Genomic DNA, 24,310 nt, shown 5'->3' on the forward strand with positions numbered 1-24,310 from the left:
CCATTACTCTTCCAGACAACTATTATGATGCCAGGTGACAAACATACAAGATCAGTCAACAGCACACAAATACAATTCCAGAGCTTTCTACCCTCAGTCTCTTTCAGCACCTGTTTTACTTCCCCTGTGTTAAAGGCCGCTAACATCACTATATGCTCAACAGGAAGTACTATGTTGTATATTTCTAAACAGTGGTAGAAGAAGTATTCTGACCTTACTTAAATAAAATTACTAATACCATGCTGTAAAAATACTCAATTACTAGTATAAGTTCTCACTAACATGTTACTTAAGTAAAAGTAAGAAAATATAATTAGCAAAATGCAGTTATTAAACGCTAAAGTAAACAATACAGAAATATCAGAAATATATATAATTTTTAAAACACCTTATTCAAAAAATTACTATAAACATTATTCAGATATTTATACCCGTAGATGCCAATTCAAAAAGCGGTTTACCATTTGGCTTTATAAACTTTTGTCTCAGATGAATAACAAAATATCATATTTTATAAACTATGCCAAAATCTTAATTTCTTAAGTAACTAGCAACTAAAGCTGAAATATTACAACAAATATTTGGATAGTAGTGGAGTAGACGTATAAGGTTTATAGTACAAGTACCTCAAACTTGCAATTCAGTAAAAATATTTGACTAAAGTAGTAGCACTACTAAGATCAATCTATCTGACTAGCTTACTTTATCCTTGTAAAGAATACATTTCCAGTTAGGCACACTTATCTGAGGCGTGCTGCAGAGTTTTGAATTACTGGAATGACACACTGATACTCACTACACCATAAACTGCTGTTTGTAAAGATAAGCCTTGGGATATGTTTGGAAACCAATTAAATGAAGATAAACGGTAAAAAGCCACAAATTGACAGTTCATCTTTAAAGCTATGGGGCAAAAATGATCCCTTTTGAACAAGTGATGTACATCAAACATATTTAATCAGAGTTCGCAATTAACCATGACCGCCAAGATACATCCGGTCTCTCTTGAGAATTGCAGACTTCAGACTTCACAACCAATACGGCCCCTGGTAGACACACAAAACAACAAAGACTAAAAAACCCCTGTTGTGCAATACCAATTTTCCCGGTTGCATCTGAACAATGTCAGCAGGCAGCAGGTAAAGGCGAGACAAAACAGAAAGGTGTCGAGGAAATAAAATGAGTCACGCACACGAACAAGATTAACTTGAGACGGTTGACATTATGTTGGCAGCTTGGGTTTCTAATAACTACTGGCAACAAAAAAATATAACACCTTAGATAACTAGAAAATGCATTTCCTGCAGAAAATGTGTGCGAATGCTGTAAACTAGACCCTCCAGAAAAACGCGGGCTAAATTCCTTGATTATGCGGGCTAAAATCCTTGATTATGCGATTAAACATGCAGGGTTTTTATGTGATTTTATGCGGTGAAATTGCGGGAAGTTGCGAAATATGCGGAAAGTTGCAAAATATGCTAAATATGCGGGGGAAAATAATAACAATTTTTTTAAATATTGGGCTGTCCTATTTATTCTCTCTCACACACAACCTGCCACTAACGTTAAACCCCTTTACTATTCAATTAAACACATTCAATGTTTATTTATTGTAAAAGCAATTGGGCTATTTTAATCTCACACACACACACACCCCCCCCCCCCACAGCAGCAGAAAGCATTTTCGAATGTTTGAATGAATCAAAGTGGGTCGCCACCGTCGATTTTCTCTTATGCTCCAACACACAGTTGCACGGGGTGCAGAATAGTTTCCCCCCAATTTTTGCCCGGTCTTTAGTAGAAATGTTCGTCGGTAAATGAGATGGATTCGATTTTTTCATCTTGGTGTTATCTCTATCGTGTGAGCTCCACACGTTCACTCTATACAGTGTTGTTTACATTCTGTGATGCGCGAGCTGATGACGTCACGTCAAGACGAGTTAAAAAAATGTTTTTCTCAACTTTGTGTGGAAAAATGCGGGAATTATGCGGCCTGTTGATAAATATGCGGCCTTTTAAAAATCTGCGCCATTTTGCTGATTATGCGGTAAATTCTGCGATCACAGAATCGCGTTTTTCTGGAGGGTCTAGTAAACTGTGTACATTTGTGGCTGAATTTAGCTGAAAATGCAGAACAAGCTGAATATGTTACTAGCTGAATGGCATTTAGTAGCTTTTAGCTGTGGTGTTATTGTGCTGTGTGTGTTTGTTAGCCAACAGTAGTGAAGCCCTACGGACACGGTTCAGTGACGTCATAGGCAGGGGACAAAGGATGGTACCAGTATGTGAGCTAGGGTTGTACGAGCATGTGACCTACCAATAAAAGGACACGTAATTGTGACAGTTAAACTCACTTGTATTATTGAATAACACGACATGGTGTCAGAAGTCCTGTCGACATTACGTGGAGTGAGACCGAAAAAAAAAAAGTATTGTTTGTGAAAAGGAAGAAAAGAGACATGGCAGACGAAAATGCTAACGGAGATGCAGCGCGACCCGTGGCAGGACCGAGTGCTACGTTTAGCATCAAGCCACCGGAGCCTTTCGACTTTTCAAGACCGCAGGAATGGGCCAAATGGATACGGCGGTTCGAGAGATTTCGCCTGGCAAGTAATCTGAACAGTAGCTCAGAAGAGAATCAAGTCAACACATTAATATACTGCATGGGAGATGAAGCAGATGATATTTTACGTGGATTGACTCTCACAGCGGCTCAGAGAGACACTTACCAAGGTGTCAGGGAGAGCTTACAAGGCTTCTTCGTTGTCAAGAAAAATGTCATATATGAGCGAGCAAAGTTTAATATGCGCAGCCAGGGAGAAGGTGAACCAGTGGACTCGTTCGTCACAGCTCTATACGCACTAGCGGAGCATTGTAGCTACGGCGTGCTACATGATGATCTCATTTGAGACAGGCTTGTTTTCGGATTGATGGATAAGCGGCTGTCTGAACGGATGCAACTGGACTCAGACCTTACCTCTTGGGAAAAGCCATTACCATGGCTCTGCAGAGTGAAGAGGTGAAACGGCAACAATCTTCTCTGCGAGGTGACAATAGAACTGAGGCAAGTGACGCTAAATCAGTGGACAGAGTGTTTAAGAGCAGCAGCAAATATGCGAAAAACAAAGGTCAATCTGCTAATAGCTACCAAGCCAAGCCACAATACAGCCAGGGCAGTGATGCAAAGTGTAATAACTGTGGTTGTTCTCCTTCACATACAAAGATTGAGTGTCCAGCCAAGGATGTAAAATGCCATGCATGTGGGAAAATGGGACATTATATGCCTGTGTGTAAAACAGCTAAAAGAGTGCATGAGATTAATGAAGAAGAGGAAAGCTTGTTCTTAGGCAGCATTGAGGCCGACAATGATCCGTGGATGGCAGACATTGACATTAACAACAAAAGTGTGCAGTTCAAAATTGACACTGGGGCTGATGTTACAGTCATTCCTCACTCCGTGTTTAAAGAGGTCTATCAGCACACAGATCCACCAGCACTTAAAAAGCCTAGGAAGCCACTTTGGGGTTCAGGGAAAAATCCTTTAGACGTAGTGGGCTTTGCTAGTATGCGGCTGAAGAAAGGAGAGAGAGAACTTAGGGAGGACGTGTATGTCATTCGACGCTTACAAACAACATTGCTCGGGAGGCCTGCCAGTGTAGCGCTGAAGCTAGTGGCACGACTAGACAGCGTCACTATGGACACGCTAAAGACTAATTACCCAACAGTATGCAGCGGTCTTGGAGAGGTGCGGCAGCCATATGCCATTAAGCTGAAACCAGGGGCCCAACCGTTTTCTCTGAAGACGCCTAGAAGGATTCCACTGCCACTGATGCACAAAGTCAAAGAGGAACTGTCCTGCATGGAAGACCTGGGGGTGATCAGCAGAGTAGAGGAGCCTACAGATTGGTGCGCTGGCATGGTGGTGGCGCCTAAAAAGACAGGGGCTGTTCGTATATGTGTGGATCTAACAAAACTGAACGAGTCTTTGTGTCAAGAAAAGTACATTCTACCTTCAGTGGAAGAAACACTGGGAAAGCTGGCTGGAGCCAAAATATTCAGCAAGTTGGATGCAAACATGTTTTTTTTTGCCTTTAACAAAAGGCTCAGCCAAGTACACAACGTTCATCACACCCTTTGGCCGATACCACTTAAATCGGCTACCTTTCGGCATAGCCTCAGCCCCTGAGCATTTCCAAAACAGGATGACAACTGAGGTAACTGAGGGACTAGAGGGGGTTGTCTGTCACATGGACGATGTACTGGTGTGGGGCCAAACACAGGAGGAGCACGACGGTCGTCTGTATGCTGTGCTGGAGAAGATCCAAAAGGCAGGAATCACCTTGAATGTGGAAAAGTGCGACATATCCAAACAGGAGGTGACATACTTGGGCCATGTGATCACTGCTAGCGGCATTAGCCCAGACCCAAGCAAGACAGAGGCTGTAAGGAAAATGGAAGAGCCGAAAAATGTGAGTGAGCTGAGGAGCTTTCTAGGCATGGTCAACCAGCCGGGGAAGTTCATACCGCAGCTAGCGGAGCGAGACAAGCCACTTCGAGACCTGCTCTCCAAAAAGAACTGCTGGCTGTGGGGCATCGATCAGGCCAGAGCCTTCCAAGATCTGAAGGACTCTCTGATATCTCCACCATTGCTAGCCATGTATGACACAAACAGAGAAACCAAAGTCTCAGCAGACGCATCATCATACGGCTTGGGGAGTGTGCTTCTGCAGAAATGGGAAGATGATTGGAGACCCGTAGCCTATATGTCACGTTCTCTCACACAGACGGAGCAGAGATACGCACAGGTAGAAAAGGAAGCTTTAGGCTTAACCTGGGCGTGTGAAAGGTTGCGCAACTTTCTCATCGGCAGACACTTTGAGCTGGAAACAGATCATAAACCTCTTCTGAGGCTCCTGGGGTCTCAGGCATTGGATGCGCTTCCCCCTAGGATTCAACGTTTCCGGATGCGCCTGATGCGTTATTCCTACTCAATCACACATGTGCCAGGGAAAAGCCTGTGGACGGCCGATACACTGTCACGTGCACCTGTGAAAAGAGACTGCACACCAGATGAAAAAGAGTTCCTCGAGAGCACGAATATCTATGTGGACGTGATTATCGACAGTTTGCCAGCAAGCACGGCTTACCTGGAAGAGCTAAAAGAGCAGTTGGCAAAGGACAGTGTGTGCGGAAGAGTGATGCAGCTGTGTGAAGAGAAATGGCCAGCACACAGCAACAGTGAACCAGCCATAAAGTTATACTGGGCGGAACAAGCGTTCATAACTGTAAAAGACGGACTACTGTTAAAGGGGGACAGACTCGTCATCCCCGCAACAATGAGAAACGATGTGCTCGCCAGACTACATGAAGGTCACCAAGGAGTGGTGAAGTGTAGGGAGCGTGCCCGACCGTCTGTATGGTGGCCAGGGCTAAGTCAGCAGCTAAATGAGTTGGTTCTCAACTGCAGAACATGCAGCAAGGAGAGACAAAACCCCAAAGAGCCGCTGATGCCAACACAATACCCAGGCCGACCATGGCAGAAACTGGGTCCCGACTTGTTTATGCTGGGAAGCAAGTCATATCTGCTGGTAGTGGATTATGCATCAAGGTATGTGGAAATGGCTTTGCTGACACCCACAAAATCAACAGATGTAATCCACCATCTCAAATCCATCTTCGCACGACATGGTATACCTGAGACGCTAGTGTCAGACAATGGGCCGCAGTTCTCGGGAAGGGCATTTGAAGAGTTTGCAGAGTCGTATGGATTTAAACACGTCACCAGCAGCCCTAAATATCCCCAGAGCAACGGTGAGGCAGAACGGGCTGTAAAGACTGTGAAGAGTCTCCTTAAGAAAGCAGCAGACCCATATCTGGCTCTGCTGGCTTACAGAATCACCCCACTACAGAACGGGTATAGCCCTGCACAACTTCTCATGGGGAGGAGGCTTCGCACGACGGTGCCAACATTACCAGCGCTGCTGGATCCTGCTCTTCCCGACGCCGAGGCTGTAGTTCTGCGAGAAAGAGAGAGGAGAATAAAGGATGCACAGCGGTACAACCTGCGTCATCGAGTGAGAAGTCTTGAGAGACTTTCACCGGGAAAAGAGGTCTGGGTCACGGATCAGAAAGCGAGTGGAACGGTTATTGGCAGTCACAACACGCCGCGCTCCTACATTCTTGAGGGACCTCATGGGACAGTCCGGCGAAATCGCCATCATCTCATCCCCATGTACTCCTCGTCAGAGCAGAGCGGCAGAGATGCAGCGGAGCAGCATTCAGGAGGTGTGCCAGAGCAGCGTGTCGCAGAACCTCCGGAGTCCGGTGTTCAAGATCTACCACCTACCCCTAGAACCAGGTCTGGGAGAGCCGTGGTGAGACCGGCTAGGTTGGACTTGAAAACAAACCAGTGACCTAAGGCAGGGGTGGGGAACCTTTTTCCTCTCAAGGGCCATTTCAATTTGTACAACATCCTTCGAGGGTCGTACAAAGGATTGAACTCAACGTCTGCTTAAAAAACTCAAATCAAAGCCCATTCATTGCGCCTTTCTTTCATGCTGTGCAAAGAAAAAGCAACGTCTTAATCCAGATATTGGACAATGACCCGCGCATTCATGCACAGAAAGATATGGACACAAGATGTGTGCAAATGTATTTAGTTTCATATCCATGTGGACATGATTTAAGTGGGGGGGGGGGGGGTAGTAGTATGGGGGCATGGCACCAGGAAGACTTTTTTTTAATGTTGAAGTTAAAAGCATCAATCCAGTGCACTTTGAGAGCAACATGAAGAGATCTATGGATACATCTCTCAACACCCATATGAAACAGAACTGTAAGCAGATTTTTTTCTTTATGGATATTTTACAAATCACTTCCCTTTTAAACTGTATTCTTGTTTATGAATAACAACTTTTTTTTACTGTCATATTAGTATTGTATACCTGTTTACTTTATTCTCTTATTTTTCTATAACTATAATGATCATATAAAGATGTGCCTTTACCTCACTGGTTGGAGAAAAAGCTTCTTATATTCGTTAGCATAGCTAGCTAACCAGATGCTAATAACAACAAAGTTATTGACTGTATGATCAGTATGACAGATGAACAGATCGCCACTGGGCTTACATCTAAAGACACAGCCACGCAAAAACTGCGGAATGTGTACGGCTTCTTATGGGTATTGCAATTTGTGAAGTCCCGGCCCGGAGCCGCGTTCTGGTGCTCTCCGTTAGAACTACACTCCAGTCAGACGAGACATATACCACGTGATGACACGTTAGGCTCGTGTTGTGTTCAAGGACCCTGAACGTGGCCAGGAAAAACAAGCTTGTTTAATTATTTTGCGTTCTAGATTTCTTGAATTTTTTTCTTTTTTGCGTGTGTTTATAAATTACCTCGAGGGCCGTACCAAATGGTCTCGCGGGCCGTATACGGCCCGGAGGCCGGAGGTTCCCCACCCCTGACCTAAGGGATATATATATATATAGAGTCGTACAAAGAAAAAAAAACTGGTTATTAATAATGTTGTGCATTAATGTTGTGTATACACAAAATATTATAGGGTTACAGATAGTTCAGGAAGGTCTAGAGTTAACTGAAAAACCAAGTAAGTGTGTTGCTGAACTTAGTGGAGAAATGCAGAAAAGTGAAATGATTTGAATCAAAATTGTTCCAGCTCAAATGCATTGCAATGACTTTGTTGAAAACTTGAAAGTGAAATGTTAACCTGGAAGAGTAGGAAAAATAGTGAAGAAGCTTAATATTTAAAAGAAAAGGGTTAAAAAAGGTATAAGCAACACAATATATAGCCTCAATGCCCTGAGATAGCTGCATAATGTAATAGTTAAATGGTTTCTGCTGCTGAAAGTAGACTGAAGGAGTTAGATGTAAGTAGTAGTGAATGAATGTGTATTAAGAAGAGCTTTGAAAACGCTTTGAAAAGCAGCAGAATATTTTAACTGCAAACTTTTGAACTAAAACCATACGTCACCAATAATGTATAAAATATGTGGAACGTGTTGAAGTCAGTATGAAGTCTCCATCATTTCATTTCATTGTTTATTTGAAGAGGGACAATGCACATTTGGCATTTTTAACATTTAATGCTTCAAAATGTAAATATGCCCGATTTGAGCTTTTAGCTCATTTCCATTCGTAGTCCCTCACATACAAAATTTAAGAACATGACATTTATATACATAGCAAAAATAAATACATGATATGCAGAAAGAGCATGAGCAGCATATACAAGCATTAACCATATGGCAGTACAATGTAGCAGCTACGACATATAAAGTGCAAGAGAAGATACAAGAGCTACATAAAGTGCAAAAGGAGATACCCCTGTATAAAAGTGCATTTAGCGATGATTGCACGTCTGTTTGTTTCTCAAACATTCTTTGAGTTGACCTTTAAAACTGTTCAAAGTGGGACAATCCCGTAATTCAGTTGGGAGGCTATTCCAAAATGAGCAGCCAGGGGGGGGGCAGTCCATGTAAACATTTATAAAAAAAACACATACTTTTAAAAGACTTTAAATGGTCAAAACTCAAGAAATTGTCTTTTTCAAGGATGGTATACAGTGGTGGTATGAATTTGGCTTTCGGTCAAACATCTTGATAGCTCTCTTGTACAGCTGTTCTATTGGTTTAAGGTGTGTGCCACAAGCAAACGACCAGTTTGTCAAACAGTATTCAATGTGGGATAGAATCATACAGTGGAGGTATGACTTTGCAGCATTGACAGTTAAGAAAGGTATAATTTGTTTAAGATTTTGCAAGTTGAATTTAATGGTGTTGGATACTTTCTTAATATGTTTCTTTAAAGTCAAGTTTGAGTCCATTATGACTCCAAGATACTTGAAGTGGGAGATTAGTTCTATTTCTGCTCCATTTACAAACACAGTGGATCCTTCGATTTTGACTGGTCATTTACTGAACATCATGCATACTGACAGAAAAGAATAGGCTGAGACAGTCTGTTAAACTCCAGTCTGTATATTTGTGTTTGAGGTGACGACGTTATCAAACACCTGTGTGTGAGCCCAGTGATCAAAGGTTACCATGGAGATGTGCAGTGAAAGGAGAGCCTTTCCATTGATCTGAATGAGAGATAAACCTCTTACATTTCTAACTATAGTTTAAAAACGGTAGCAGCTATCGGTAAAATGTCAACGTGTGGTGCATGTCAGGACCCTGGCGAGCGTCTCAGTCTGCTTTTTGTGTACTTTCCGGTCAATAATGTGGCATTTTTGGCAGATTTACTAAAGGTGTGCAGCTGGTGCTCTGAGGAAAGATCAGGCTGCATTTACAATGAGGAACAAGAGGATTTGAAGGTTCCTCCCATTGGGTTACATGTTAAAAAAAGAGTTTAAAAAGCTGAGCATTTCAAAAAGTATAAAATATTTTGAAAAGGTCGAAATTTTCCCATCATGTGCTGAAAAGGCTGAATATGTTGATATTTGAATTGTTTCTGTAGCTGAAGGTATGCTGAAGTTATTGAGAGCCAACAGCAAACAGCATTCACACTAATTATCTGCAACAATGATGCTTAAATCTGTTATAATGAAATGATACCCTATGATGTCATTGCGTCTTCTTTTCCTGGATTCATGGCGACTAGGCAGTAGATGTGATTATTAAGATGTTTTGGAATGTAAATTTGCCTCTCTGGGACAATAACATTTAAATCTTCCGCATACAATGCAGGACAAGTGTTTCAAAGATGTCAGATTTGAGGTGAAAGGGACGGCCTTACATGGTTTATTTTATTATTTGCAGACACTACAGTTTCTTGAAAAAGTCGAGGGGACCATTTTTCAGCAGGGGGAGTATTTGTCTCACTTTAGGTTCTCCGACAACAACGAATTAGATTAGATCAGAATATGATGTAAATGTAAAGTAATGTAAATGCAGTATGAGATAATGTCGATATGTGCTGCTGTTTTCAGCCATTACAAGTCAAAGGAAACAACACCTTTTCACAACAACACCAACTCTGATTGTCCTGAGACCCACTTGACTTCAGTGAACGTTGGTCGTGGTGGATTTTTTACGGACATTAAACTGCAAAATATATGGTAGGATACACACCTAGAATAAACCATACTATAGTTGACAATGCAGCCTCGTACATTTGAATGTTTTAGCACATGTAACACATCTGAGTTACGGACAAAACTATCTAAAGTCTGTTCCCCTTTGTTTGAGGAACTGAATATGAAACTTCGCGAATCAAACTAATATTAGATTATTGAGCGGCCGAAAAAAAACGGTTCTGCTTTGTCTCATCACACTTACATGAAGTCTTAAGTGTTCGGGGGGGGGGGGGGGGGTACAGGTGCCCGGTTGGCCCGGATAAATATAAGCTGCACTTTCCACTGTACAGACCTCAGGAGGGACATTCAGATAAACACCTGAAAATATCTGACGATGGCCTTGCTCAAGATCGCTCTGCTTCTCGCCGTTTGTCTTGAAGGCTGTGGTGAGACTATACTTTATTTTACTAAGATTATCCTAACAAAGTCAATCGTCAAAAAATGAGAGATAATAAGATATGTAACAATGAGGAAGATTAATTAAGAATATTTACCCCTGCAGCTTTGGCTTCAGCTTTGCAAGTTGATGGTGTGCAAAGTGTTCCTGACGACCAGAGAGCAGTAAGTACATCATTTAAAAAACTTCCTGCAACAAAAATATAATTTGGAATTAAAACACACTTGATTATGATGTTGAGGATTACAGTATGTTTGCATTGCATATCCTACTGATTAAGAACTCTGAACCCTCAGATATAGTTTATGCAAATACAAATTGTATTGTGTGGTTAAATTGTATGGTGTAATGCATTTAACAACCTTTTGCAGTGAATGAAGAAGTGTTCATATTATTGACATAAGTAAAAGTAATCAAAAATCAACAAAGTGATAATACCAGAGTGAAAAACACTCAAGAGAATAAATGTCCTTAAAGTATTGAAGCAAAAGTATGTGTTGCCCCTAGGGCAGATATAGTAGTAAATAGGACATTAATAGTCGGTTAATACTGACGCATCAATACATAATCGTATAAGGTGGCAAATGTTGAGCTTATTATACCAGTATTAAAAACAGTTAGGTAGTTCAACCATGGCAGATTTTTTAGAGTGATTATCATTCTTTAAAACAGGCCACAACTAGACACTGTCGAGTCACATGTAAACGTTTTGATTTAAAAACTCTACATTGTACTTCACTGACCTTAAAAAATGTAAACAAAATCTTAAAAAGTAAAGTACTAATATGTATATCCACCAAATTAATGCTGTTGAGTAAAAGGTTAATTATTTCTCTGAGTTGTAGTGGAATACAATTATTGAGGGTACAATAAAAAAGAAAAGTGTAAAGGAAAGTGCAAGTGCATCAACAATTGTACTTACATAAACATTAGTTACTTTTCAGCAATGCTATTTTGGAGGAGCTATGGTAGTGCTTCAGGAGGACAATATGATACTTCAAGGCCATTCCATTTTTAGCAAAAAACGTAGAATTAATGGAAATGTTCACATGAATTAAAAGCAATTAAACACATGTAAAGACGTGGTTGACTTCTTACTAAGAGAACTGAGATTTGCATTTCTTCAAAATCAGGAAGTCTCTTCATGGCTGAAGCTCCACAACTTTCACATGGTTTTATACTGTTTCGATTTTGAACATAGCGGAACTGATACAGCCATACACTAGTTATTTCCTTGTAAATCATACAAAAAACCTTAAAAATAACAAGAAGTGCCTTTCACAAATGTATCTCATGCTCACATCAACTTAGAATAAGGAACCTGGAGTGTGTAAGTGTTCAAATCTATTTCAGATGTTTATATATTTTCATGAGGTGCCTTTACTTTATACTCAGAATGGGGATGTCTGCCAGGACTGCACTAAAATAATTGAACTCCTTGCTGACATGATCTCCAACGCAGACCTCCAGGTGAGTACACAAGTCAACTAAGCAGTACAAGTGTTCAAGAGGATTTAATTATATAATTGATGCTAGTTTTGTCCATATTCAAGTCACGATTACACACAGAGCATCTCAAATGCTACATTTCACCCAATAATAAAACTTTTACTTCCACCTGTTCTTTCATCAGTTGAAAATCATTCTTGACATTCAGAGATGCAATTCATTTGAGATCAGGCATGCATTACAGTGATATTCAAGCATGCACAAAGTAAAGGTTCTCTTTTCTTTTTTTATGCAAAACCATTTCTCTTTTTTCTATTTCTGCAAAAAGTTGAAAGGAAATTTCACAGGTTTCTCTCGTTTCTCATCTGACCCCAAAGATCCTCTTTCCTCTGAGCTCGTTCTGGTCTTTGGAGATAAAACTGTAATTGTGAATAAAGAGTTCAGTTCAGTAATTATAAATACCCAGAAACATTTTGTTTAGCAATATTGAAAATAATGCATAGTGCTTTATAAGGCAAAGTAAAGATGGAGCAACAGGAAGTGTACAAAATAGAACCGGTTACTTTGAGTGTCACATTGAAAAATTACATTTATGAGTCAAAAAACAATGTGAGACCTGTGGGGGAAACTTCTGAAGCAATTGGAAACAGGACTCAGAGAGACACGAGGAGAGGTGGAGCTTTGGTGGCAAACACTGGTGGTTTATTTGGAGTTACGGCCGGAGAATTGACAAGACAGGTGGTGTGTCACGAGTTGACACAGCGGTTGCCAAACCAATTCTGAAGAACTCTTCTGCAGCTCGATGTTTTAACTACTCGGAGTGTAATAAACAACATTCTTTATCAGTGAGTCTAAACAATTATGGACCCTGAATCTAACTAGAGCGTCCATTGAAAAGAATGTGCGCCAGGGAACCTACGTCCCTGAACAGTAAACTACCTCATGGCGGCTTGTGTTCTGTCATAGACTGGCAACAACAATGCGCCCAAGCTGCTACTCTTTAAAAGAGATAGCAGCAATACCCAAGGCCGTAGACCTATGCCATGAGAAAGGAGACAGTGAGAAGAGAAAATGATTAACTGTGTCGAAGGTTGAATACCTAAGCAAATTATTCCCGAACAAGACCTTGCTGTAAACCAGGGGTGTCAAACTCAAATACACAGTGGGCTAAAATAAAAAAATCGGTACTAGTCGAGGGCCGGACTGGTTCAATGTTTTTTGCAAAACTTATTGAAATGAACTTATTGCACATATTAAACCTGGAACTAACAAAGCTTAAATGATTGCCTATAAAAACTACATTAAACATTGAACATTAAATAATCAGTTGCATTCATTTCTTATGGCTCGATCTGCAGATTTTTCATTTTTGTCGGGTGCTGACCAATCACAAAGCGTCATTTCTTGACTGGCAGCAAAAACAACCAATCACAGCAGTGCTTCTCTGGCTGGCTCTGTCCAATCACAAACAAGAAGTGTTCTCCCTAAAGCAGTGGTCGCCAACCAGTCGATCGCGATCGACCGGTCGATCGCGAGTGTGGTGCGGGTAGATCGCGGACCGTTAAAAAAAAAGTAACAAAAGAAAGAAAAAGAAAATTAAAATAATAATGTTTGAAAAATACGTGTGTGTGTGGCGATAGCGCATTTAGTGTGATAGAGAGGGAGAGAGGGAGTGAGGGAGAGAGGGAGTGAGGGAGAGAGAGGGACCGGTGCTAGCGGGGACCGTGATGTTAGCATCTGGTTAGCTAGCTGCACTAACGGACATAAGGAGCTGTTTCCACAACAAGCTGGAGGAGAGTCCTGTCCTGTCAGACTGAGGGGCTCAGGTGAGCTAAAGGACTCTTGAGTGTTTAGAACAGTTTTGTCACAAATTATTCAAAAGATTATTTCCGCGGCACACCTTCATATGATCATTATAGTTATACAAACAATAAGAGAATAAATGAAAAACAGGTATGAAATAGCCTACTATATGGCAGTAAAACAAGAATACAGTTTAATGTGATTTGTAAAATATCCATAAAGAAAAAGAAAATCTGTTTACAGTTCTGTTTCATATGGGTGCTGAGAGAGGTATCCATAGATCTCTTCATGTTGCTCTCAAAGACATTGATGCTTTCAACTTCAATATTTAAAAAAAAATCTTCCCGGGGGAGCATCCCCCCGGACCCCCCTTGAGAAGGTGAGGTCCGCCCCCCAATAGCCCTTTACCCCTGCCTATATGCCGTGAGCTGAATATGGAGCCTTCATTGTAACCAGTGCTTGAATTGGAATAAAAAAGGTGCCAGTACTCTAAATCAGCAACAAGTATTTGGCACAAAGTCATAGTATATCCTATAATGCTGGTGGGTTTGTCTCTTTACTGTATATTTTAGAAAGGCTCACTGTACTTAAACAAAATGACTCAGGGTGCATCTGAGATTAGAGGGGGTGCAGTGGTAAAGTGCTATTTTTATAAGTGGGGAGTGGACCTGACACCCTCTAGTCTAGGGGGGTCCGGGGGCATGCTCCCCCGGGAACATTTTTTTTTTAAATATTGAAGTTAGATGCATCAATCTGGTGCACTTTGAGAGCAAAATGAAGAGATATATGGATACCTCTCAACATCCATAATGAAACAACTGTAAACAGATTTACTTTTTCTTTATGGATATAAAAGAAAGTAAAGCTTGACTCCTATTGGCTGGTTAAATGACTCCTCGTCCCTGAGGCCACTACCAGTTTTTTGTGCCATTTTGCTGGATTTATTTGTCAATAGCGTTGCTGCACAAAGTGATAGCCCTCTAGTTTAAATCTACTACCCCAAAAGAAACATATGGAGATGGGTTACTATTTAAAAAAAATTGCAAATCTATTTGGGAACAATGGGGCCGGGCCTCAAATCCTATAGGGGGGTCCGGGGGCATGCTCCCCCGGTGAGATTTTTTTTTAAATGTTGGACTTAAATGCATCAATCTGGTGCATTTTGAGGGGGAAATAAAGAAACTACACCCATATGAAACAAAAATGTATACATTTAAATAATCATAAAATCATAAGTACATGGCCATAACCAATAACATACAATATCCAATATGAAAAAACATTGAAACTTGTTTATTTATTTGTTTTTGGTTCATTTATAGTTGTGAGTGTGTCTGGGCTCCTGAATCGGCCTCTCCTGTCTCCCTCCTCTCTCCCCTGCTCCTCTTTGAGGCAACAGCAAAGACTAGTTTTAGCTCTCAACAAGTTTATCTTACCTTTTTTCACCTAGTTAACATTTTGTTTGTATTATTCATGCATATTTTACGAATCACTACCCCTTCAAATGGAAATATGTGTTTACATAAATGGTGACCGAACCGTTTGAGACCCACTGAGATAACTTAAACTAAGTTAACTATCTAAAGACTCAGAGAGTAATTTACCTCACCAGAGCTGTAGTTATCAGCCTCTCAGTCTGACAGCAAAGGACTTTCCCTCCACCTTGTTGTTGAAACAGCTCCTTATATCCGTTAGCGCAGCTAGCTAGCACCAGATGCTAACAACAATACACGTAACCGGTGCGCACGCTTTCTCGCTCGCTCGCGCCACACATACACCAACACACACCCTCCCGAGCTTGAATGACACACAGAGACCAATGGAGGGCATTAGTATGATCTGTATGAAAGTGGCAATGTCGGCAGGCCACGTCATGTAGACAGCCAGTCACCCTCTGTGAGGCAGAGTCAGACCCACATTTGCGCTGCGTTGCGTTTACAATATATACGTATATTGCCGGCGGCTGAGTACCGGCATTTTACTGAGTACCGGCACCTTGCCGGTACTCAGTAAGAAGTGCCGGTACCACGTGGGCAAAAATCAGAAGTGCCGGTACTGCGTACCGGTCAGTACCGGCCCAATTCAAGCACTGATTGTAACAGTAATTCAGATGCAATTAGCCTATATAAAAGGCCTCAAATTGGAAGCATTGTATGGACCGTCTTTTTCACTCAATTCTGCAATAGGTAGATCTCGCCTTTCACCTAGGCCGAGGTCGGTGATCTTGGGCTTAAAAAGGTTGGTGACCACTGCCCTAAACAGGGCCGTGGGAAGTAGGGGTGCTGAGGGTGCTGCAGCACCCCCTGGTGGAGGACAGGGGATCTGCACTTCCACAAGATATAATACAAAAAACCGAATTTTCAGCCTTGATGTAACAACATTCATAATTAAGTAAAGATAACACCCTTTTCACCCCGGTTACATTTTCCATTTGCCCTGTACGATGGGCGCTGTAAGTGATGAAAGTGGGGGATGTTGGCTTAGCAGGCGCCCGCAGCTCACAGCCAAAGTGAGAGAGATATAGAGAGGGGATACCGCGGTACCGGCGGGGATTGCTGTTAGCTTCTGCTGCGCTAACGGATATAAGAAGCTGTTTCTACAATAATGTGGAGGGAGAGTCCTCTCCTGTCAGACTGAGACGCTCAGTGAGGTAAATTACTCTGAGGGCTTAGATAGTTCACTGTAGTTTAAGTTATCTCAGTGGGTCTCAAACATTTTGATCACAATTTATGCAAACAAATATTTCCAAGGCACACCTTTATAATTATTAGGATAAATAAAAACAGGTTTGAAATCATCCCAATGTATACTATAGGACAGTACACCAAAAATATCGTTTAAAACTGGAGAGATTTTAAAATATACATAAATAAATGTTAACTGGTAAAATAAGATATGAATGAACAACACAAATAAAATAAGTTACATGTATTTGTTATTGGCTATGGTAGGTTATTGGAAATGTTCACATACATACTTATTTGATAAATAAAATGCAAACCGATCTTTTTCATATGGGTGTTTAGAGTTGTACCCCCTAGATCAGTCTCTAATTGGGCGCTCAAAGTGCACCAGATTGAAGCATTTTACTTTAAAATGTTAAAAAAAATCTTCCCGGGGGGACACCGCCGGACCCCCCTAGAGGATGTGAAGTCCACCCCCCAATTAAAACATGTTATAATATATAATAAATGTGAAGCCTTGTTATATAAGCTGTCCACCATGTCAATATATTTATCTTTTTGCAGTGTATTGGTCTTTTGTAGAGGTTTTTCATTGCCAGCTAAAATCTTGCCTATAGGGCAGCACATTGGTCAGAACCAGCCCTGGTGTCATCCCCACAGCACCCCCCATTTGAAACATGTTCCCACGGCTATGGCCCTAAAGGAATACCATTTCCGTCCAATTTGAAATGCTGTGGTGTTTTGTGAAATGCTGTGGTGTTTTGTGAAATGCTGTGGTGTTTTGTGAAAGGCTGTTGTGTTTTGTGAAATGCTGTGGTGTCTTGCACTTCAGGGCCACCGTAAATACCAAAGTAGCCTAATTAAATAAGCAAATTATTGCTGATATAAAGCCCACACACAAAAAACTACACAAGGCTAAATGTGCTAACTAGCTAGCCGCAGTCTAGCTTGCCTGGCTTTGACTTTTATTTTATAAAGGCTGTTGATAACGTCAAAGGCTAACTTTTAAATTCAGTTACCTCTGCAGCTTAATGAGTCCAAAGAAGTTCTTTGTGAAAAGATGCAACAATGTGAAACCAAGAAAAGACAGTTTTCGATTGACTATTTCTTTGGATCTAGCTATAGCTATCTATCTAGCCGTTAATGAGCCTGCTAGGAGGAACCTGATTGGCTGACAGAGGAGGGGGCGCCGACTGGTGATACCTTCACGGTCATGACAAATTTCATATAATACATAAATTAAAAAATAAACTTCGTTGAATTTCCAAAGTAAATACATATCAAGGTATTAATCACATTTATTCAACTATTGGTTGGTTAATTTATATTACATTGATTGCTTGTTGCTCAAAGGCAGATTGCCAAAGGGGTGGTATTTGGAAGTCATAATAATGCAACTGGGCCTGCATTGCACCACCTTAAAGATGATATGCAAATGACAGCTGAAAAAATTTGGTGGTGTAAAAAGTTTTTTTAAATCCTCTGAAATGAAGTGGAGTAGAAATAGTAAATAATAGAGATACTCAAGTAAGTTACATCAAGGTTTAACTTAAGGACAGTTGAGTAAATATACTAGTTACTCTCCGACCCTTTTAAAGACCACACACCCATAGGCTGATTTTGCGGGGGGGCAGGGTGGGCATTGCCCCCCCTAGTTGCTGAAATATGTTACAGCATTACTACATCCAAAACTGTTCCAATACAAATATTTCGGATATCAATATTTTAATAGATGTAATATAATGATTGTTACAATACAAATCTGAATAATATCATGTTTTGTTTGAAATAATTTAATTTTTGAGCAGTCGCATGTTGTGACGTGTGTGTGTGTGTGACGTATGAGGTTAAGGACACAAGTTCCCGCGCTTTTTTTTGCATACAAGTGATTCAGCTATTGTATTACAATAATTAGCAGTAATGGATATGCGGCGATTTTTAAAACGTGCAATTTCTGGGACGTTTAAGGCGTCTACTTCTGCACTAAGTAGGACACTGGTTCATAATATTGTAGCGTGTTCAAGTAACCAAGGGACATAGTAGTTATCAAATAAGTATAAGATGTGCACAGTTATGATAAGTTTTACAATTATGTAATGCACTGTTGTTGGGGGGAGAGACCGCCCCTTCCATATGAGTGTGTGTGTGTGTACGGCGGGCATGAGGCATGCATGACGGAACGAGTTGTGTTCGTATGTGGAAAAGTCGTATACTCAGTGCGGTGAACGAGTTGTGTTCGTATGTGGAAAAGTCGTATACTCAGTACGGTGAACGAGTTGTGTTCGTATGTGGAAAAGTCGTATACTCAGTGCGGTGAACGCTTGCTTTATTGCTACTGTATCCGTAGCAACCCATGCAATAGTTGAGACTGTGTACTGACGTAAGTAAAAAAGATTTGCCCCCCCAAGCGCAAATGTCAAACTCCGCTTATGCACACACCTAATGCAGAACTGTATTTCAGAAAAAGATGATGGATGGCATTGAACATGTGTGTGACCTCCTGCCTGGGCCAGCTACCACTGCCAAAGTCTGCAAAGACGAGGTGGAGAAGCTGCTCCCAGTGGCCCTCAACTTCATTGTTGGTTTTGTGGTAAGTAAACGTGTGTCAAATAGTCTGTAGTTTGCCTTTAGTGTGTCTGATGCTAAAGAGAGGTTTATATCTTGATCACATCTTTTGTAGAAACCAGCAGATGTCTGCAATGCGATCGGACTCTGTGGCTCCGGTGACGAGCAGGAAAAGATGCGCAGCTTTTTGGTCAAGGAACTCCTTCAGTTGGCTCTGACAAACGAAAATGTCAGTAAAGTACAGCAAGTACTCCTCTAATTAATAGACACTATACGTTACATTAACACACATCTTGTCACATCTTGTTAGCCATTACTTAAATACAATAGTCTGAACCTTGCACATGTCTGCACAATCTTTAAAACAGCACAGCCCTGCTACATTTAAATTGTATATTTTTTTGACAATTTTTTCTTATTTTATCTCGTTTTAGATTTTTAAACAGTTTTTGTAACAATTCTCCAACTAAATCCCTTTTACTGTATTATGTCTGCACCATTATAAACCAAAAATAATACCTTAAATGTGTAAACCTACTTTGCAAATATCCTAATTCTGATTCTGCTAGAATGGACACATTAGAAAAGATAATATCATATGTGGACCATAGGTGTTGACAGGCTCTTTGGGCTTTACTCCCTCTGCTGTTTGTGTCAGCTGCAGCCCACAGTCTCATGCCCCTTCTGCCTTCTACTCATCAAGACTTTGGAGGAAATTATGCCAAAAGACAGGACTGAGGTGAGTCACGCTCATGCAGTCAAGGAACACACACAAACAATATCCCTTTGTTCTGCACACCCACACAGACATGCAGATAACTCTAGGCAGCACTGACGACTTTAGGACGTCTATGACTTTTGCAGGATGCTGTGATCAAGCTGCTGGGGGAGATCTGTCATATTTTGCCATCCAAGTTCAGACATCAGTGCGAGGACATCGTTGGCAAGTTTAGCAAGACTGTGCTGGATGCAATTGTGAGCCAAGCCACCCCTCAGACCATCTGCGCTCTGCTCCATATGTGTGGCGGGCAGGAAGCTCCTGTTGTGGGTGAGTCTGGTTCCCCCCCAGGGATGTGTGCAGGGCTTCATCTTCAAACTACTTATTTTAACAAGGGTTCTCTAAATCAACCACATACAGTACAAGCTTGATTTTGGATAACTTAATATCAAAAAGTAGGGCCTGAATGCCTTATCTGGTTTTCAACGTAATGTAAAAAACGACCAACATCCTAAAAGTGTATCATAAAAATGTGGATAAAACTTGAAAATGTCAAATTATGACACCTTGCAGGAAACCAAAACACATGCAAAGGGAGTTTCAGGTGGCCAAATGAAACACACCATTACTTGACTTAAGTTTCCGATTTCCCATGTTTGACCATCTTTGGACACATTTGGTACACGTAAGCACACAACTCAAGAACAAATACAACACATGTCTACTTATGTAGAGATTGCACATATTATATCTTTAAGTTGTCCCAGTATTAAATCTTACCAGTGGGAAAGCAGGAAAAAAACCCAAACAAAAATATTAACTTGATAAAGGATGACTAATCAATGATCAAAATTTAAAGATTTTTTCTATCAACAAATAATTCAAACATCACCTGTTTTTTGTTGTTGTCCCTCTCAGACCCATGCACTTTGGCAACATACAGGTGCAGAGACATGGAGACTGCCTTCAAATGTGGAGTAAGTAAAACAAAAAAAACCTCTCCTCTCTAAACACGGTTAACTTCTGAATGCTAAGTAGTGATTACCTCTGCTTTCTCTACACCACACAGACTGTTTTCTACTGTCAGAAATTTGCCTGGAATCGTTACCACACACTTTAAAATGTTAAAGTAAGTGGATTTCTACTAGAACTTACATTTGTGTTATTAAAAATAGAAAACACAGCAGCAGAAACATTTCTCCTTTTTCTCTTTTCAGGATTGGACTGATTTCAATGTTCCCATGGACGACCAAGATCTTTCACCAGCAAGCTGCAAATATTTCCCTTATTGCTCGGCCCCTGTGCCATTTTCTATGATAAATAACCTTTCCAGACACTGTCACACTGATCGATATCTTGTGCATTTTTTGATTTTGCATCGCTTGCCGGACCTAGCTTGACCAAATATCATAAACAAGAAGGTGATTTGAATTGTAATGGGATTAAAAGTACTTACAAACAGATACAAAGCTCAACTCTATAGAGAAAGTTGAATGATGAGGATATAAAAATGAAAGGTCTTCACAAATATTCTCTTTACTCGACAAGATTTTTGTACCAATCTTTGTTATGTATACAGTTTCATTGCTTTGTCTGCTGTTTAGTTTATTTTCGTAATCCTTCATACAGTCAGATGATCGCAGAAGAATTATCTGAATAAATGTTGTTTGAAATCACTTCATCCTTCTCCTCTTCTGCCAATAAACAGCTTAAAAAAATTCTGATGTTTCTACCGTAAATTATTTTGTCAGACTGTGATTGTATGGGCAGCTGTTTGTTGTAAATCAATAACTGGTTATACATGAAACCGAATGTAAGTACTGCAAAGTGCTTCACTTTCAAAATGAAGTGAATTTTTTCATACAACACAAATTATTTTACTGAGTGTAAAGCAGGGCCGGACTAGGACAATAAGTCAGGCCGGGAATTATACACCCAACCGGCCACTACCAGTTTTTTTGGTGCCATTTTGCTGGATTTATTTGTGAATACTTACAGCGTTGCTGCCCATAGTGAAAGCCCTATAGTTTACCCAATAATAATCATATGGACAGGGGTTACTATTGTAAAAAATGTGCAAATGTATTTGGGAACCTACCCATGGGGACATATTTTAAATGGGGGTGGACCTCAAACCCTCTAGGGGGATCCCCCCCGGCAAGATTTTCTTTTTGCATTTTGGAGTTAAATGCATCAATCTGGTGCACTTTAAGGGGGAAATAAAGAGACTAGATCAATGGTTCCTTTATAGTTGTGAGTGCGTCTGTGCTCCTGAACCAGCCTCACCTGTCTCCCCCCTCTCCCTCCTGCTCGGAATAAAGTATTATTATTATTATTTTTTAAATGTTTTCGGATTTCACATTGCATAAACACAGGCTTCCCAACGTGCATTGCTGCTAAAACATGCTATGAGCGCACATACGGGTACTTCTCAGGCATGCCGGGTAATCTGTGACGTTTTGCTCTCTCAAAAGTTGGGCCAATTTATCATCATGCGCTAATGAGCAACTCTCATAGGAATGAATGAGGCCCCGCCTCCCACGCTGTATCCAGTTCTTATTATACATCCATGGGAAAAACCAAGCCCCTAGGAAGTGCGCCGGACTCTGATGAAAATATTCGTGGTGGCCAAACGGCGGTACTACACTTCCGTTTGGTTGCCAGGCCCGGAAACACTTTTTCCCATTGACTTACATGGGGAAAGAGTGGTCTGTAAATCATTGGATTGTTTTTTTTTAAACTACCGGTAAATAAATGAACACTTGTATAGCCCTTATTGAAAACATTTGTTCCTCAAGTTGTAATAATGTGCTAATAACGTTATTCTGAGAGTTATTTCCAGTGCTTGAATTGGAATAAAAAAGGTGCCAGTACTCTAAATCAGCAACTGTTTCAAGTCAATTTATTTAAACTGCCCAAAAACAAGTATTTGGCTCAAAGTCAAATAGTATATCCTATAATGCTGGTGTGTTTGTCTCTTTACTTTATATTTTAGAAAGGCTCACTGTACTTAAACAAAATGACTCAGGGTGCATCTGAGATTAGAGGGGGTGCAGTGGTAAAGTGCTATTTTTATAAGTGGGGAGTGGACCAGTCACCCTCTAGGGGGGTCCGGGGGCATGCTCCCCCGGGAAGATTTTTTTAAAAATATTGAAGTTACAGTAGATGCATCAATCTGGTGCATTTTGAGGGGGAAATAAAGAGACCATATTTGTTGTCATGCGTCAATCAGGGCCGGACTGGGACAATAAGTCAGGCCGGGAATTATACACCCAGCCAGGCAACTACCTGTTTTTTGTGCCATTTTGCTGGATTTATTTGTCAATATTTACAGCGTTGCTGCCCATAGTGATAGCCCTCTAGTTTAAATCTACTACCCAAAAATAAACATATGGAGATGGGTTACTATTTAAAAAAAAAAAGGCAAATCTATTTAGGAACCTGTCAATGTGAACATATTTTAAGTGGGGGTGGACCTCAAATCCTCTAGGGGGGTCCGGGGGCATGCTCCCCCGGTAAGATTTTTTTTAAATGTTGGACTTAAAGGTGGGGTAGGTAAGTTTCAGAAACCGGCTCGAGATACACTTTTTGTTATATTCCATGGAATACTCTTAACATCCCGATAGCAATGAATATCTTAAGTGCTTTGACAAAAAATCCATAAAAAAATGTCACCTGTGGAACCCGTAATACTGTAAAAACTACAACCAATCCGTTTAGCCGGGAAACTGATTGGATTGCCGCCCTGTCTATCAGCCTTCCATCTCGTGCACGCACAAATGTATCTCGTGCCCTCATTGGGCGTGCCGTCATTGGGCGTGCATTGCAGCAGTACTTCAATGACTCGCCAGCAACAGGCGGCCACTTTCACCATGGCAGAGTTAGGTTCAACATCGTCTACTGGTCGCAAAAGAAAAAATGTAACGGAGCAAATTAAGAACAAAAAGAAAGTGGAAACTAGGAGAAGTCAAACCAGAGTTGCTTTGGCTGTGTAGTGTGTAGTATTGCTAACCTAGATGTGTTTAGCTTTGACTGATATGTAACGTTACTGCAGCCTGCTCTCGCGGAGGAGGTGCTCTGTAAGGAAGTTTGAAGGAAGGGGCGGATTCTTTTTGGCTGCGTACTTTCAAATTTTAGTGCACTCGAGCCGGTTTCTGAAACTTACCTACCCCACCTTTAAATGCATCAATCTGGTGCACTTTGAGGGGGAAATAAAGAGACTACACCCATATGAAACAGAACTGTATACATTTAAATAATCATAAAATCATAAGTACATGGCCCTAACCAATAACATACCATATCCAATATGAAAAAACATTGAAACTTGTTTCATTATTTGTTTTTGGTTCATTTATAGTGTGTCTGTGCTCCTGAATCAGCCTCTCCTGTCTCCCTCATCTCCCCCTGCTCCTCTTTGAGGCAGCAGCAAAGACTAGTTTTAGCTCAACAACTTTATCTTACCTTTTTTCACCTAGTTAACATTTTATTTTTATTATTCCTGCATATTTTTACTAATCACCACCCCCTCAAAAGGAAATATGTGTTTACATAAATGGTGACCGAACCGTTTGAGACCCACTGAGACAACTT

At 40.8% G+C, this 24,310-nt stretch overlaps 1 protein-coding gene across 1 annotated transcript; it reads left to right on the top strand.

Moving 5' to 3' along the window:
• Nucleotides 1–9,950: 9,950 nt before the first annotated feature.
• On the top strand, nucleotides 9,951–21,437 carry sftpba (surfactant protein Ba). Its single transcript, XM_079659838.1, has 11 exons — nucleotides 9,951–10,083; nucleotides 10,392–10,487; nucleotides 10,604–10,662; nucleotides 11,894–11,968; nucleotides 18,896–19,024; nucleotides 19,115–19,228; nucleotides 19,658–19,738; nucleotides 19,864–20,047; nucleotides 20,636–20,694; nucleotides 20,787–20,846; nucleotides 20,935–21,437. Exons 2-10 carry the CDS (start codon nucleotides 10,436–10,438, stop codon nucleotides 20,835–20,837), a joined length of 804 nt encoding a protein of 267 aa, XP_079515964.1. The 5' UTR covers nucleotides 9,951–10,083; nucleotides 10,392–10,435; the 3' UTR covers nucleotides 20,838–20,846; nucleotides 20,935–21,437.
• Nucleotides 21,438–24,310: the final 2,873 nt, after the last annotated feature.

Source organism: Notothenia rossii (assembly GCF_949606895.1).
Source record: "Notothenia rossii genome assembly, chromosome: 11".
NCBI classification, from domain to species: domain Eukaryota; kingdom Metazoa; phylum Chordata; class Actinopteri; order Perciformes; family Nototheniidae; genus Notothenia; species Notothenia rossii.